The 12,826-nt window shown below is 46.4% G+C and overlaps 2 protein-coding genes across 2 annotated transcripts; one reads left to right on the top strand and one right to left on the bottom strand.

Annotated features, from left to right (window-relative positions):
- The first annotated feature begins 4,033 nt into the window (after positions 1-4,033).
- Positions 4,034-7,833, top strand: LOC135607452 (inactive leucine-rich repeat receptor-like serine/threonine-protein kinase At1g60630). Its single transcript, XM_065099274.1, has 2 exons — positions 4,034-5,831; positions 6,967-7,833. The coding sequence occupies exons 1-2, from the start codon at positions 4,415-4,417 to the stop codon at positions 7,677-7,679; spliced, it is 2,130 nt and encodes a 709-aa protein (XP_064955346.1). The 5' UTR covers positions 4,034-4,414; the 3' UTR covers positions 7,680-7,833.
- A 197-nt stretch (positions 7,834-8,030) lies between these two features.
- Positions 8,031-12,598, bottom strand: LOC135607451 (uncharacterized). The gene is made up of 5 exons (XM_065099273.1): positions 12,211-12,598; positions 11,621-11,743; positions 10,294-10,393; positions 9,755-9,867; positions 8,031-8,593 (listed from the first exon to the last, which is right to left on the bottom strand). The coding sequence occupies exons 1-5, from the start codon at positions 12,529-12,531 to the stop codon at positions 8,372-8,374; spliced, it is 879 nt and encodes a 292-aa protein (XP_064955345.1). The 5' UTR covers positions 12,532-12,598; the 3' UTR covers positions 8,031-8,371.
- Positions 12,599-12,826: the final 228 nt, after the last annotated feature.

The raw sequence follows: 12,826 nt of genomic DNA, 5'->3' as shown, positions 1-12,826 counted from the left end.
TGGGAAAGGTCGCATCAGCCTGTAAACTTTCCTTGGGTGATTCAATCGGAAAATAAAAGGTATGAGTTTTTTTTTATTCTTATAAAAATAAGTAACGAATATAACATTCGGAGTTGTGAATTTTGTGATAAGCTGTTCAAATTTTATCAACCAATTCGAGCCGTGGAGTATGTTTTCGTTTTGATGTCTATAAATTCATTTATTTATGTGTATTTATATTTTTTGAAATTTATAATATGGCTAATGATCATAATATTAAATTAGATGACAATAAGAGGAGCAAAATTTATGGGACTGATAATTTCCTCTTTTTTAAAAAAGTGTTTTATGATGATTATTAACTTTGTATACTCTTCATTTTTCATGTTCTATGGTCACATTAATATGAATAATAGATATATTTTGATGCCTAAAATATTATTTTTATAATAATATGATTCGATTAGAAAATAATATTAATTTGTATACCATCGTATTTATGTAAGGATCCGAAACAAAGACATTATTAGCATGGTGATAGTATCAATTATTTTAGTTAATAAAATCTTGATGATTGACATGCTCTTATTATTAAAAATATTATAAGAGTTTTGAAGCCTATGCATTGAGTTAGGCCTCATAATTATATTTCATAATTATTAGGGTTCAATTTTGAAACATATTAGTTTTAATAAGGATGTCAAACCCTAAAATAGGAGAGATTATAATTCATATAAAATTAACTTATAAAATATCATATGGATATATTACTATTAACTTAAAGCTCAAAATGAATAATTCAGATTCAATAAAATTAATAGATCAGTTATCATAAACCGCTAGAAATTAGATTCGATTAAGCCATCAAGTCATCCTACTTCACAGCGTTCACATAACACAGCAGCTCAGCAGATTGGCATCTCCCAGGGGAGCACGCACACACCTTTACTCTCTTCCTTGCAGCAAACGAGTCATCCTTTTGTGGCCAGCAAAAGCAAGCATCTAAAATAGCTGTCAAATGTTACGGAAAGTAAACAAGATTAAACCCACTGACTGACCAGTAGCAAGTAGATGAAGAGTGATCGAGGTCTAGCAGATGCTGAGCAGATTAAGAAATGACACTGCCTTCTGGCTGTAATAAACGAGTGCCGCAAAGAAATCCAAGGCATGCTACTGCTTCCAACAAGCAATTAAAAGCTTTTAGAGCTGAGTTCAGTGGGTAGATCGAATACCAGCAATCACTCGCTACAGTGTTTGCACGCTGCTCAGATGCAGGAGGGAGAGATGGGCACAGGATTATTAAGTTTCATGTGCAAGCAGTGAATTGATGTACGTGATGTGATGTGTTGCGTTTGCTCCTCCACCCAACTCAACCTTCAGAGAAGGCAGATGCATTGGCCAGATGGTGGAGTACCGGAAGTGGTTCCTTATGATTATGATTCTGTACTGCTTTCTTGCAGTACTTGTTTCAAAACATTTTAAATATGTACTTTTTTCATATTGCCTCATCTAATGGAGTTCGGAAGTGATTTCATGCTCTCTAATTGATTCATTAATTTATGAGTTATGTTCTTACATCTTATTATGATCCGATTTAACTCAATAATACAGAAAAATGTGTGTGAAATAGAGAGGAGAGGGAGAGTTCAAATGTTTGCCAACTCCGAGAACGAGGAGACAAGAAAGGAGAGTAACTTTTTTTACATGCATTATCGTCTCTTCCTTCACCGAATCACACCGTAAATCGAGTCCTGGAACACCGTGCAAGACTCCACGGATATCGAAGCACTCGCACATCTCCGAATCTTTCAGAGATCGCTTCGGTCTCTCACTGTCATCATCACATTTCTCCTTCCTTTTCCCCTCGAAATAAATCATACAGAAGAGGTCGGAATCTCGATGCCTGTTCCGGGCACTGAACTGCGAGACGCACTCGAGGAATATAAATCCACGCGCATCTTTTCTCGAGAAGAGAAGCTGAGATGAGCCAGTCTGCGATTCGCACGGCCTGTGCCGGTGTCTCTCGCAGTGCTCGAGCACATGGAGTGGATGATGGAGTTCGAAGCCTCGCAAACATCGTCTCTTGTATACTACAAGAAGATTTGCACCTCATGACGTGACAGCAATGAGGAGTTTGTCCTTTGGCGAAGGGAATGTTAAGGTCTTTGCCCGGGCCTGATCCTTGCGGGGTGGAGAGCACGGCATGCGGTAGGCTTCGAAGTCGAGGGCAGGTGATCTCAAAGCAGTCGCTGATGCATCAAGTAGTTTTGTCGACACATCAACTCTCAATCTTGTGCAGTACTTGGACGACTCTACTGTTAGACCGGGCTCGAGTTCTCTGTGCAGATCCCGGTTTGCCGTCTTCTTCTTCTCTAAGAACTCGAACTGCACCGATCTTGGCTGGCACACGGACTCGGTCCGGTACGTTGGGGAACACCTGAGAAATAACGTGGGTGGGATGATGACCCAAGGAGGATGCTTCCATTGATGACGGCACGGCTCTCTCATCTCGCGCATGTCGGACTGGGACGTGCGCGTGAGAGAGAGAGAGAGAGAGAGAGAGAGAGAGAGTACATCTTGGTGGAGAAGATGGAGATTACCTCCGTGAATGGTACATCTTCTTCATGAAATAGCAGATGAGAGCCTCAAAGTTGCATTGGGATTGATGTTTTCTTACTACTGATTAATGGGATTTTGGTCGACACGTAAAAGGAAGATTTGGGAAGAGAACATAAACAAGAAAACTACAAACAACATGTTGAAGCAAATTAATCAGATTTATCGAGATAAGCATAAAAGAAATCAGAACCATTCTTGGCGATGCAGATCCGAGATTGACAGCTCTCCGGACCAGCGGTTCCGCAGCTAGTCACATCAAACAGCTCGATATGACCCTCAAAAGTTGGAACACACGCGCCCGGTTGGGGCATAGCCTGAGTTGGTTCGGCTAACATACGGATGTGACTCGGCAATCTGATTGCGATCGGGTGGGTCTACTTGCAGCTGGCCCCACCCCTCGTGAAACTTTAACATCTCAAACATTTCGAGTACATACGCCGCGTACGTATACAGTCACGGAATCGGCGTGGACAGGTGGCTGTGGTCGTGTAGTCGTGCGTGTCTCTCTCGCGTACGGGATGCGCCTTTTTTCGGCTAACCGGACAGATGTGTCACGTTGACAGCTCCGTTAGACGATGGGCGAAGCGACCAAGGGGTTTAGGGACCCGTCAAAGGCTGGGAACCCTTTCGCTCAGGTGCGTGGCGCGGGTACAGGTGGGCCGGACAGACATCTCGGTACCGATCGACACCGGACAACTGATCGGCCATGATACTTTCAGGGGTGATGGGGCGGCCACATCATTCTCTGAACGATAGTCTCCTGGGGGGACTACCGCGGCCTGATGGGGCCGAGCACGAACTCTTCCGCGCAACCTCTGCTGTGCGGCTCGCGGCAGCGTTCGGGGGAGCCGCACTCTCACCGTGACGTGCATCATGCTCACTCTCTGGTGGGGACCCACCGGATCCCTGAACCCTGCTGTGCCCAGTTCGGGACACGGGAGTCGCAGCGATTGAGAAAAGGCGAGTTTGTGGTGCCGACGCGTGCCAAGTAGGATTGGCCTTTACCGGAGGTAAAATTTTGGGGGTATAATAGGTTTCGTGTTCTCCAAAAAAGCCGGTGTTATGTTCAGATACACTAAAAGCGACTTTATTCTGGCCGGAAGGGAAGGCAGCTGCCAGTCGAGAGCTCTAACTTCTCTCACTCGTTTCATGAGATGAAACTGAAATGTACTCTCCCTCCCTCTCTCTCCTTTCGAGCTCTTCCCAATCTAACTCGCTTACTGCGGGACTTTATCAGCGTTCGGGAATGTTACGGTGAAGGCATCACTCGTTGCCTTGTTCTTCTCTTCTCCAGCGGTCAACACTGTTGGCCTTTCATTCAGGCTTAGAAGTGCATCCGTCGGTCTTACAATCTTCGAGGAGTGTGGGGGAAGGTCCACCGGATCCCATGCCACTGGGGAATACAGAGAGAGAGAGAGAGAGAGAGAGAGGTAGAGAGATAAATAGAGGTTTTAAGAGGCCCGAGGCCGAGAGTACAAGAGATATAGTAATTATATTGGAGAGCAGCAGTAAAACCAGAGGAAAGCATCCATCCCTCTCCTTTCCTTTGCGCCTCTTCGCCGCCCCTGACTGGCTCACGTGAAGCCACTCCCGTGCTCAGAGTTCGACGGATTCGCTCGCTTCAGCCACCCACCAAGACTCATGCCCTCCTTCTCGAAATCGAAGTCGAGAGACCCGAGCTTTCCTTTTCCAGCGGGAGCAATGTCACTTGCACCTGACTTCCTCCTCCTCTTCCTCGTTCCCGTGGTGGCAGCAGCCTTCGGACGACCGCATTGAACCACCATTTGCACTCCCCAGCCCCTTCTGCTATGCTCTTATGCTACTTTCTCTCTCGATGGAATCGCAGCCCGTTTCTCCAAGGTGCGATTTTTATCTCTCCTTCCTCCTCCTCTGTTTGTCGTTCTCTTTCCTTCGCGCTTCCGCCGCCGGCGACTTTGATGCGCTTCTGGCCTTAAAGTCCTCGATAGATCCTCACGGCTCCCTGCCGTGGCGGCGAGAGTCCGCCTCTGGGCTCTGCGGCGGGTGGAAGGGGGTGAAGGAGTGCTCCCCTGATGGCAGAGTAACCAAGCTGGTGCTCGAATTCCTCAACCTCACCGGGTCATTGAACCGGGAACTCCTCGCTCCTCTCGACCAGCTTCGCGTCCTCAGCTTCAAGTCCAACTCGCTCTCCGGCAACATTCCCGACCTATCCCCGCTTGTCAACCTCAAATCTCTCTTCCTCAACGACAACCAGTTCTCCGGCCGGATCCCCGAAACCGTCGCCGCGCTCCACCGCCTAAAAGTGATCGTACTTTCCGACAACCTTCTCTCCGGCCCCATCCCGACGTCCCTCGCCGGACTCCCACGGCTTTACGCGCTCCTGCTACAAGACAACCGCCTAACGGGGAAGATCCCGGCCTTCAACCAACCCAGTCTCAGCTACCTCAACTTCTCGGGCAACAACCTCTCGGGTGAGATCCCGGCCACCCGCGCCCTCGTCCGCTTTAACCTTTCCTCCTTCCTCGGCAATTCCCACCTCTGCGGAGCTCAAATTGGAGCCCCCTGCACCCAGAAGTTGATCTTTCCGCCGCCGTCCCTCAGCCCAGAGTCGTCCTTTGGCCACGTAAATGCCTTTCCTCCCTTTCTCCCTCCCACCCACAATAAAAGCAGCAGGCGAAGGATCATAGGTATCGTCGCCGGCTCGGTCGCCGGGGCGGTGTTCCTATCGATATGCTTGGCTCTCGCGTTGCTATTGGCATGCAAGAGGAAGCTTAGAAGAGTGGTCGAGAGCCGATCGATCGGAGTCGGATTGGGTGGCCGCAGCAAGCCCGCGGAGGAAGACGGTGGCAGAAGAGGAGAAGGCGGCGGAGAAGGAGGAGGAGGAGCAGGAGGCGAAGGAGCGAAAGGCGGGTTCTCATGGGAGGCGGAGGGGATCGGGAAGCTGGTGTTCTGCGGCGGCGTGGGTGAGATGTACAGCCTGGAGGAGCTACTGCGTGCGTCCGCGGAGACGCTGGGGCGTGGGACGGTGGGGAGCACGTACAAGGCGGTGATGGAGTCCGGGTTCATCGTGACGGTGAAGCGGCTCAAAGAGGCGTCCCGCCCGCCCGCGGACGAATTCCGTCGCCGGATAGAGGACCTCGGCCGGCTTCGTCACCCCAATCTGGTGCCCCTCCGCGCCTACTTCCACGCCAAGGAGGAACGCCTCCTCGTCTACGACTACTTCCCCAATGGCAGCCTCTTCTCCCTCATCCACGGTCAGTTCCCGGTTCTCTGTGTCTTCTGTCTCTCTGCTAATTTGACGTTTAAGTCCCTCGACATATCTTTTATTATACATATCACCACATAGTAACAGTGTCGACAACTCATATAATATGCGTAAGGGTACGCCACGTAAATATGGTACCTTTGGATTGCACATGAGATGGTGAAGACGAAGCATAGGGATACATGATGAGTCAATATGGGAACACAACCAGCATTCAATGCTGGATCAAGTTGGCATCGATCAGATGAATTGACGCATCTACTTAACTGGACCGGTTGGTGGTTGGCTCACTTTATTTTGAGCAGTGCTAGTGCCACTTCGCTGTGACCACCCCATTAAATGGCCACCGATTGGGCGGAGCAAGTGTTGCTCGATCTCCGTTCTCGGTGAAAGCTCTACTTGTACTGCTTTCATGTATGAGAGAGATTCGTGTGCAGAGCAATTTGGAGAATCACAAATGGAATGCTACCGAGAACGGATTTGTGTGCTGCTTTCGACCCAACAAGGGTTGCCCGATTCAAAGTAAAACCTGTGTCAGGAGAGGCGGACGTCCGTGATCTGTGGCGGTGGATCCGCTGGCTGCCGGTGTGAGCTGTGGTAGCTTGGCACCGCTCTACCTCGTGTCTTTATGTCAGTACTTGTCTACCTTGTAGCCTTCCCGTTCAAATTTTAGATCGCGGTCAAAACAGTCTCTGTCCTTGTTCCTGACGACTGTTGTTGCTGCAGCTCTCTCTCATTCCTTGGGGCGGGTGGGGGGGGGGGGAACATTAAATGGCCTGCTCGCATCGAAACAGAGGGTGGTGGGATTTCAACCATGATTTAGGTTGGCCCAGGTGGCCAAGCTTTACGTCTCACTTTTTGTGATTCCTCCTCTTCTTTTCTTTGCCGTGTTTCTCTCTCGATCATGCAGAGCTTGACCTCTCCACCACCGCCCCGCCCCCCCCCCCCTGTACTTGCGGACTCGTGGTGTGTGGTGTGGGGCAGCAAGAGATGGTCACGTGGAGATCTTGTCGCATCTGTTTCGCGGTAGTTAGCACCGCTAGGGTAGTAGGGTACATAAAAAAAGCAAGAATGCTATGATTTGTGTTACCGTGTTAAGGTGCATGGTGGCATCGGTTCTGCAGGGTCGCGTCCATCCGGGAGCGGGAAGCCGCTGCACTGGACGTCGTGCTTGAAGATAGCGGAGGACGTGGCCACCGGCCTCCTGTACCTCCACCAGAGCAACCCGCCGGCCGTGCACGCCAACCTCAAGCCCTCCAACGTCCTGCTTGGCCCAGACTTCGAGTCCTGCCTCGCCGACTATGCTCTAATCCCGTCCCTCCTCCTCCTTCCCCCGGCCTCACCCCACGACCTCGCCGCCCCCTCCTCCTCCGCCGCATCCTCCTCCCTCTTCTACCGCGCGCCCGAGTCCCGCCTTCCCAAGCCGTCCTTCACCCCCCTCTGCGACGTCTACAGCTTCGGCGTCCTCCTCCTGGAGCTCCTCACCGGGAAGACCCCGTTCCAGGACCTGGTGGAGGAGCACGGCGCCGACATCCCCCGGTGGGTCCGCTCCGTGCGGGAGGAGGAGCGGAACGACTCCGGCGAGGACCCCGGGTCGTCCGGGAACGAGGCATCCGAGGAGAAGCTGACGGCGCTGCTGAACATCGCTGTGGCGTGCGTAGCGGTCGAGGCGGAAAAGCGGCCGCCGATGCGGGAGGTGCTGCGGATGATCAGGGAGGCGCGGGCGGAGGTGATGGTCTCGTCCAACAGCAGCGACCACTCGCCGGGGAGGTGGTCGGACACGGTGCAGAGCTTGCCGAGGGAGCATGGATCGGAGGGCTTCGCGGAGAGGGATTAATGACGACGAAGGGAATAATTTGTGTGGGTGCGCGAGCGATTTCCTCGAGGATGGAAGTTGTAGAGCGCTGTAGCGCGAGTGTACCAAAGAATGTGACTATTGTTTTCCCCCGAGACTTGAAAGAAACTACTGGTTTTTGTTCTGGTCTTCTGTTCCACTAGTTTTCCCATCTTTTTGTATCTTTCATTTCAAGTTCATGATGTATTGTTTTCTTTAAACTTTGAAGGGATAAAAATAATGTTTCGTGTTTTATCTACAGCTTATTCCAAAGCAGAAATTTGAGATATATGTCAAAAATAAAATAGAAAACTTATGAGAGATGCTTATTAGATTTCATGAGCACAACCCAAATTGAGGTTTACAAGGGAAAACTTCATATTCCAAAAAACCAGTTCTGAAATGATCTCAATTACATGGAGGCATCCTTCATTTTAAGCCAAAATTCTTGATTAACAAGAAGCATGAACTACAACATCAAATCTGAGAACCATGAATTTACAGGATCTGCACTGAAGAAACTAAAGAGCATCAAACTGCAGCCATCGAACATTTTTTTTTTTTTGCACATATATGATTTCAAATCAAGACTTCACAGCCTCTTGATGTAGGTTGTTTCTGGACCCACAATCATGGTGGAATGATCATTGTGGTTCTCAACTGAGAGATTTGGATTTATTAAAAGGATGAAATATTCAAGATGCTGCTGAACGAGCCCGAGCTGCAGCTCTTTCCAGTGCTCTCAAGCGGTTCGCTTCCATTCGTGCCCTTTGCTCTTCTGTAATCCGACTTTTGCTTGGCGTGGAGACACAACTAGCTGCTTCTTGATTTTGTGACACTGGTTCCTTTGTCGAACATAGCTGACGGTTTACTTCTGAGGCATGCGTCTGTTCCTGCTGCAAGGACTCACATGGTTCCTGCAGTTGCAATTGTAGTTTTGAAGCACAGGTTAACATCTAGGGTGATAAAACCAACAAAACTTTGTTTCCTATTAGACAGTTTCAAAGCATAAACTTTGTTTTAGCATCTAAGTTTTAACCATAGAATTTCGACTAGTGAAAGTTGAGCTGAATGAAAGGTTTGTGTACAACTAAACATGTATGAAGCTGCTGGATGAAAGGTATTAGCATGTAAAGTAAGCTCAAAACTACCAGTACAACGGAGGAAATTATTGTCTAAAGAACTTCCAAACAGTTGACATTGCCACATGCAGACTTGAAACAAAGCTTAAACATCTCTCACGGATCCAATTCTAAAAAGTTATTCATATTAACAAACCATTGATTGCCCCAGAAGTTCTTTACTGCAAATCCTATTTAAGACATTACATGGTTGTGCTTGATCTCTCATTTCCTGCCGCCGGGACATGAACGTAGTATGCAAATGCTCTTGTTAACTTCACCTAATTCCAGAAACAGAAAATGATCCTAAATTCTGCAATCTATCATACAGTTTTAGATCAGCATTTACCATTTGCTTCATAACATTCAAACTAAAGATCAGGGATGGCTTATGTTGGTCAGCTGTGTGTCAAGTTAATACATAAAATGAACATGAAACTCTCATCTGAAGCCTGGCCTTTAATTATTCTCTCAAAATTCTAAAACCAAGTTGACCCGACATGCAAACTCGGTTGTTGGTTCACTAAACTTGATTGCTGTATTTTGGGGTGCCCCTGTGGGTTTCGCAACCCAGAATCAGTTGATGCACGCTCATAACAAGGTGCTAAACCAACGCTCATACCATGTTCTAAATAACAATCATTAAGAAAGAAATAAGAGTGTGCACTCAAAATTGAAAAACATGAATATATTATGATATCAACAGCATTGCTTATTACTCAATGGTCTTGAGGGCAGCTAATGTGAGATGAACCATCAGCGTTCTCAAGCAGTTAAACATCAATTCAAAAGGTTCAGGAAACAAAAATGAAATAGAAGATGACTATGCAGGAAAAATCTTAAATAGTGATTACAACGAAAATTGAGAAAAAAGCCTAACGTAAGTAAAAAGATTCTTGGAAAGAAAATTAGATGGTTAAATGAATTTTCCACAGAAGAAAAGGCAAAATGTGTTACTTCAGTAGCCTTGTGGAAAATCTCATCAAACATCTCTTGAATGTGATCGGCTTCATGACTCTCTAAAAATGGATCTACTGCATCAGCAACTGGATCTTCAACGACAGTATCATCTGCAATGATCAAAGGTAAAAAAGATCAAATGAGATACTCAAAGTCATGCTACAAAAACATTGTCTTTGTCTTCTTTCCATGAAATTTCCTACATATATAAAAGCCATAAATGACATGTGCTGACATCATATAGGTGTAACTTAGCATCAGAATGCTAGATCTGCCTGTGGTTTACTAAAGAGGTATAAAATGATGGATCAACTCATAAATGGGAGCTGATTTCTTACCACAGAAACAAGTTTTTATCATTCCTTTATTTTAGGTGTATTTCGGTCTATACAGGCCAATTAGCCTCTGGTTTGCCTCCTTTTGAGGATGCATGGCAGTTGCAAAAAAAATTGCAAGCATAAACTAAGTTTAAAAGAAATGAGATTGTAAGACAGTTTATGCAACTCAGATGGAAAGTCCAAGCAGGTATCATGTACCTTGTTCTGTTTCTGGAGCAACTTGTTCAACAGGGGGTTCATGCAGCTTTGTGGGGTCTCCTCCTCTGGCAACTCTCTCATTCAATTCTGAGATGCATCTCTTGCGGAAAAAAAACGAGGAATAAAAAGAAACTCAGACATGTATTCACTAGTGAGCTTCAGTTGAGCAATAATATCTTGGAACAATTAGCTAATTATTCTGATATGATCAGAATATTCATCCTGAATGGTTTTCTTTGAACTTAGTTTTTGTGATCAATACAAACAGTAATATTTTCCTAATATTATAGAGAAAGCAATTATCAAGACCTTGTTCATGAGAGGAAGCAGAAGAGAACATTTTAACATCATCATGTGAGACATCTCTGAACTTAAAAATAGAAGTTATGTGTGAGATTTGCTGATGCATCTAGCACAACATAGATGGCCATATTGAAAACCAATCAAATTAAGCAACTGAAAGGATAAAGCTATAATGTTTTGATAGGAGTTTCATAACATGAGCACAAAGCAAGAACAGAAGTTTCAAGTGCACCAAAAGATCATTCCTCTTAAAATACTTCAAAAAAAAGTCACCAATTTCAACATCTTTAGCCCTAGACTCCAGAATCATTGTGAACAGGACATCCAACCACAACATAAGAAACAGATTACAGCATATTTACTCCAGGTAACATCCTCATCGCTAGTAATGCATCAACTTGAGCTTGTTCAAAGGTACAAAATGTGCTTGGTTGACAAATAATTTTTCCATGCTAACAACAGCTCCAGAGTGACTCAAATAAGATCATATGAAGTTAAACTTAGTTAATACTTAATATGCTATTTAAATGAAAACCTGGTCCCTTGGACTATCCCTGCATAATCAATGACAAGGTCTGCACCCTTTGTAAATGAAAAGAAAATGCATAATGGCCGTGGTGCAGAGTTTAAACATGAAATGAAATATCAACCTAAGGTAACAGTTGGAAGTCCTCATATTCGAAACAAAATGGGAACCAAGATCAACATAGAAAGAGGTAATTAAGATCTAGTGTCAACTTCTATCATTACAGAAGGTTACAACCATGTGTATGAAAAGTTAGAAGTTAGATCCCTCTTTTTTACTGTATTCTCATATTCTGGAATAAGTACATGATGCAAAACTAAATCATCCTGTGTTTCTCTTAACTATACAATTCAGACGCCATGTACCTGTATGTAGCTTCCAACAACAAAGGTAAGAGAAACATCAGTGACAGTTTACTCATAGATAAATCAGACAAACAATCTACAGAGATTATTCATTTTTTTATTAAAAACTTTGGATTTGGGAAAATCAGCTTACCCTGACTCGCTTGCTGGCACCAACTTGCTCGACCTTGTGTACAAACTGATCAAAGGAGTAGTAAGGGATCAAATGCGAGTGCCATTGTGCATACAGACCAATCAAGTTACCAAGATCAGCCACCTGGAAGCAAAACACCAATACTAACTGAGGAATCTGATCAAAAGCCAACAACAGCACTTCTGAACTCTTCTTTAGGGAAAAAGCTCCAAACAATTTTCAATCATCGACCGGAATCAAATATTTGCGACAAAGCAACCTTATAATTCCGATTACCAACAGCTGCATAAGGAGGATAAGTAAGCGGATAAAAAACCCTAGAAATTACGACAGGGTCAAATGATCAATATATAGAAAGATTAATGGTTGCCATGGGAACTCTCCAAAAGTGAAGGAAAAGATGCATTATTCAGCATTGAACGGTTAGGATACACTAACGAGATCGGATATGATAGAGAAACTCGAAACCAACAGCAAATGCTACTAATTGGGATGGAAAATCGAGTAGAAAGGGGCTTGCAGGCACAATCGATCTGAAAAAGCACCTAGAGAATACGTGTTGATCTGTACCAAGACAAGAAGAGGATTACCTCATGGCCGCGCCCATGGTACTTGAAGGCACGAGGGAAATGGCGGAGGACGTAGCCGAGGCCATCGTCCGAGAGCAAGAGATCCGGAGTTAGCTTGGGCCTCGTCCTCGGGGCCTTCTTGGCGCTGGTCGCTGCAGCGGCAGAGGGCTTCTGGGGAGGCGGCTGCTGAGAGGATCTGGAGGAGAAGGCAGTAGCCTTGTTGAGGCCAGAGCTAGGGTTAGGGTTCCCCGAGGAGGAAGGGCAGTCGCGAGACCAGTGCCCCGGCCTCCCGCACTTGAAGCACCCGGTCGGCGCCGTCCCTCCCTTCCGGTTCCTCTCCATCCGTCTCTGTCTCTCTCTCTCTCTCTCTCTCCCCCGCTCCAACTCTTCGAAGGTCTCCTTTTCTACTGAGCTCCTTTGGAGGGCGAAAAAGTGGCGGGAAAAAAAAGCGCTGGTTCTTAATGTATTCCGCCTTCTCGCAAGCACGAAATCTAACCTCAAGTCGTAAGAAAGAACCCACGCCGATTAGGTAACGACTCAGGACACCCCTCCTGAATCTGCGCAGCTACCCAAAAGCCACACAAACCCGGAGCTCTCTCTCACACACTTGGTTAATTAACCCAAGGAGGCCCCAGCG

The sequence above is a fragment of the Musa acuminata genome, chromosome BXJ2-3, assembly GCF_036884655.1.
Source record: "Musa acuminata AAA Group cultivar baxijiao chromosome BXJ2-3, Cavendish_Baxijiao_AAA, whole genome shotgun sequence".
Taxonomy (NCBI): domain Eukaryota; kingdom Viridiplantae; phylum Streptophyta; class Magnoliopsida; order Zingiberales; family Musaceae; genus Musa; species Musa acuminata.
Note: the sequence above shows the minus strand (reverse complement) of the source record. Positions and strands in the feature narration are given on the sequence as shown.

Coding starts and splice junctions, on each gene's coding strand:
- LOC135607452 (XM_065099274.1), top strand. CDS start 4,415: ATGCTACTTTCTCTCTCGATGGAATCGCAGCCCGTTTCTCCAAGGTGC. Junction 5,832..6,966: donor CCTCTTCTCCCTCATCCACG/GTCAGTTCCCGG, acceptor TCGGTTCTGCAG/GGTCGCGTCCATCCGGGAGC.
- LOC135607451 (XM_065099273.1), bottom strand. CDS start 12,531: ATGGAGAGGAACCGGAAGGGAGGGACGGCGCCGACCGGGTGCTTCAAG. Junction 9,868..10,293: donor TGCTCCAGAAACAGAACAAG/GTACATGATACC, acceptor TGATCATTGCAG/ATGATACTGTCGTTGAAGAT. Junction 8,594..9,754: donor TTTTCCACAAGGCTACTGAA/GTAACACATTTT, acceptor TTGCAACTGCAG/GAACCATGTGAGTCCTTGCA.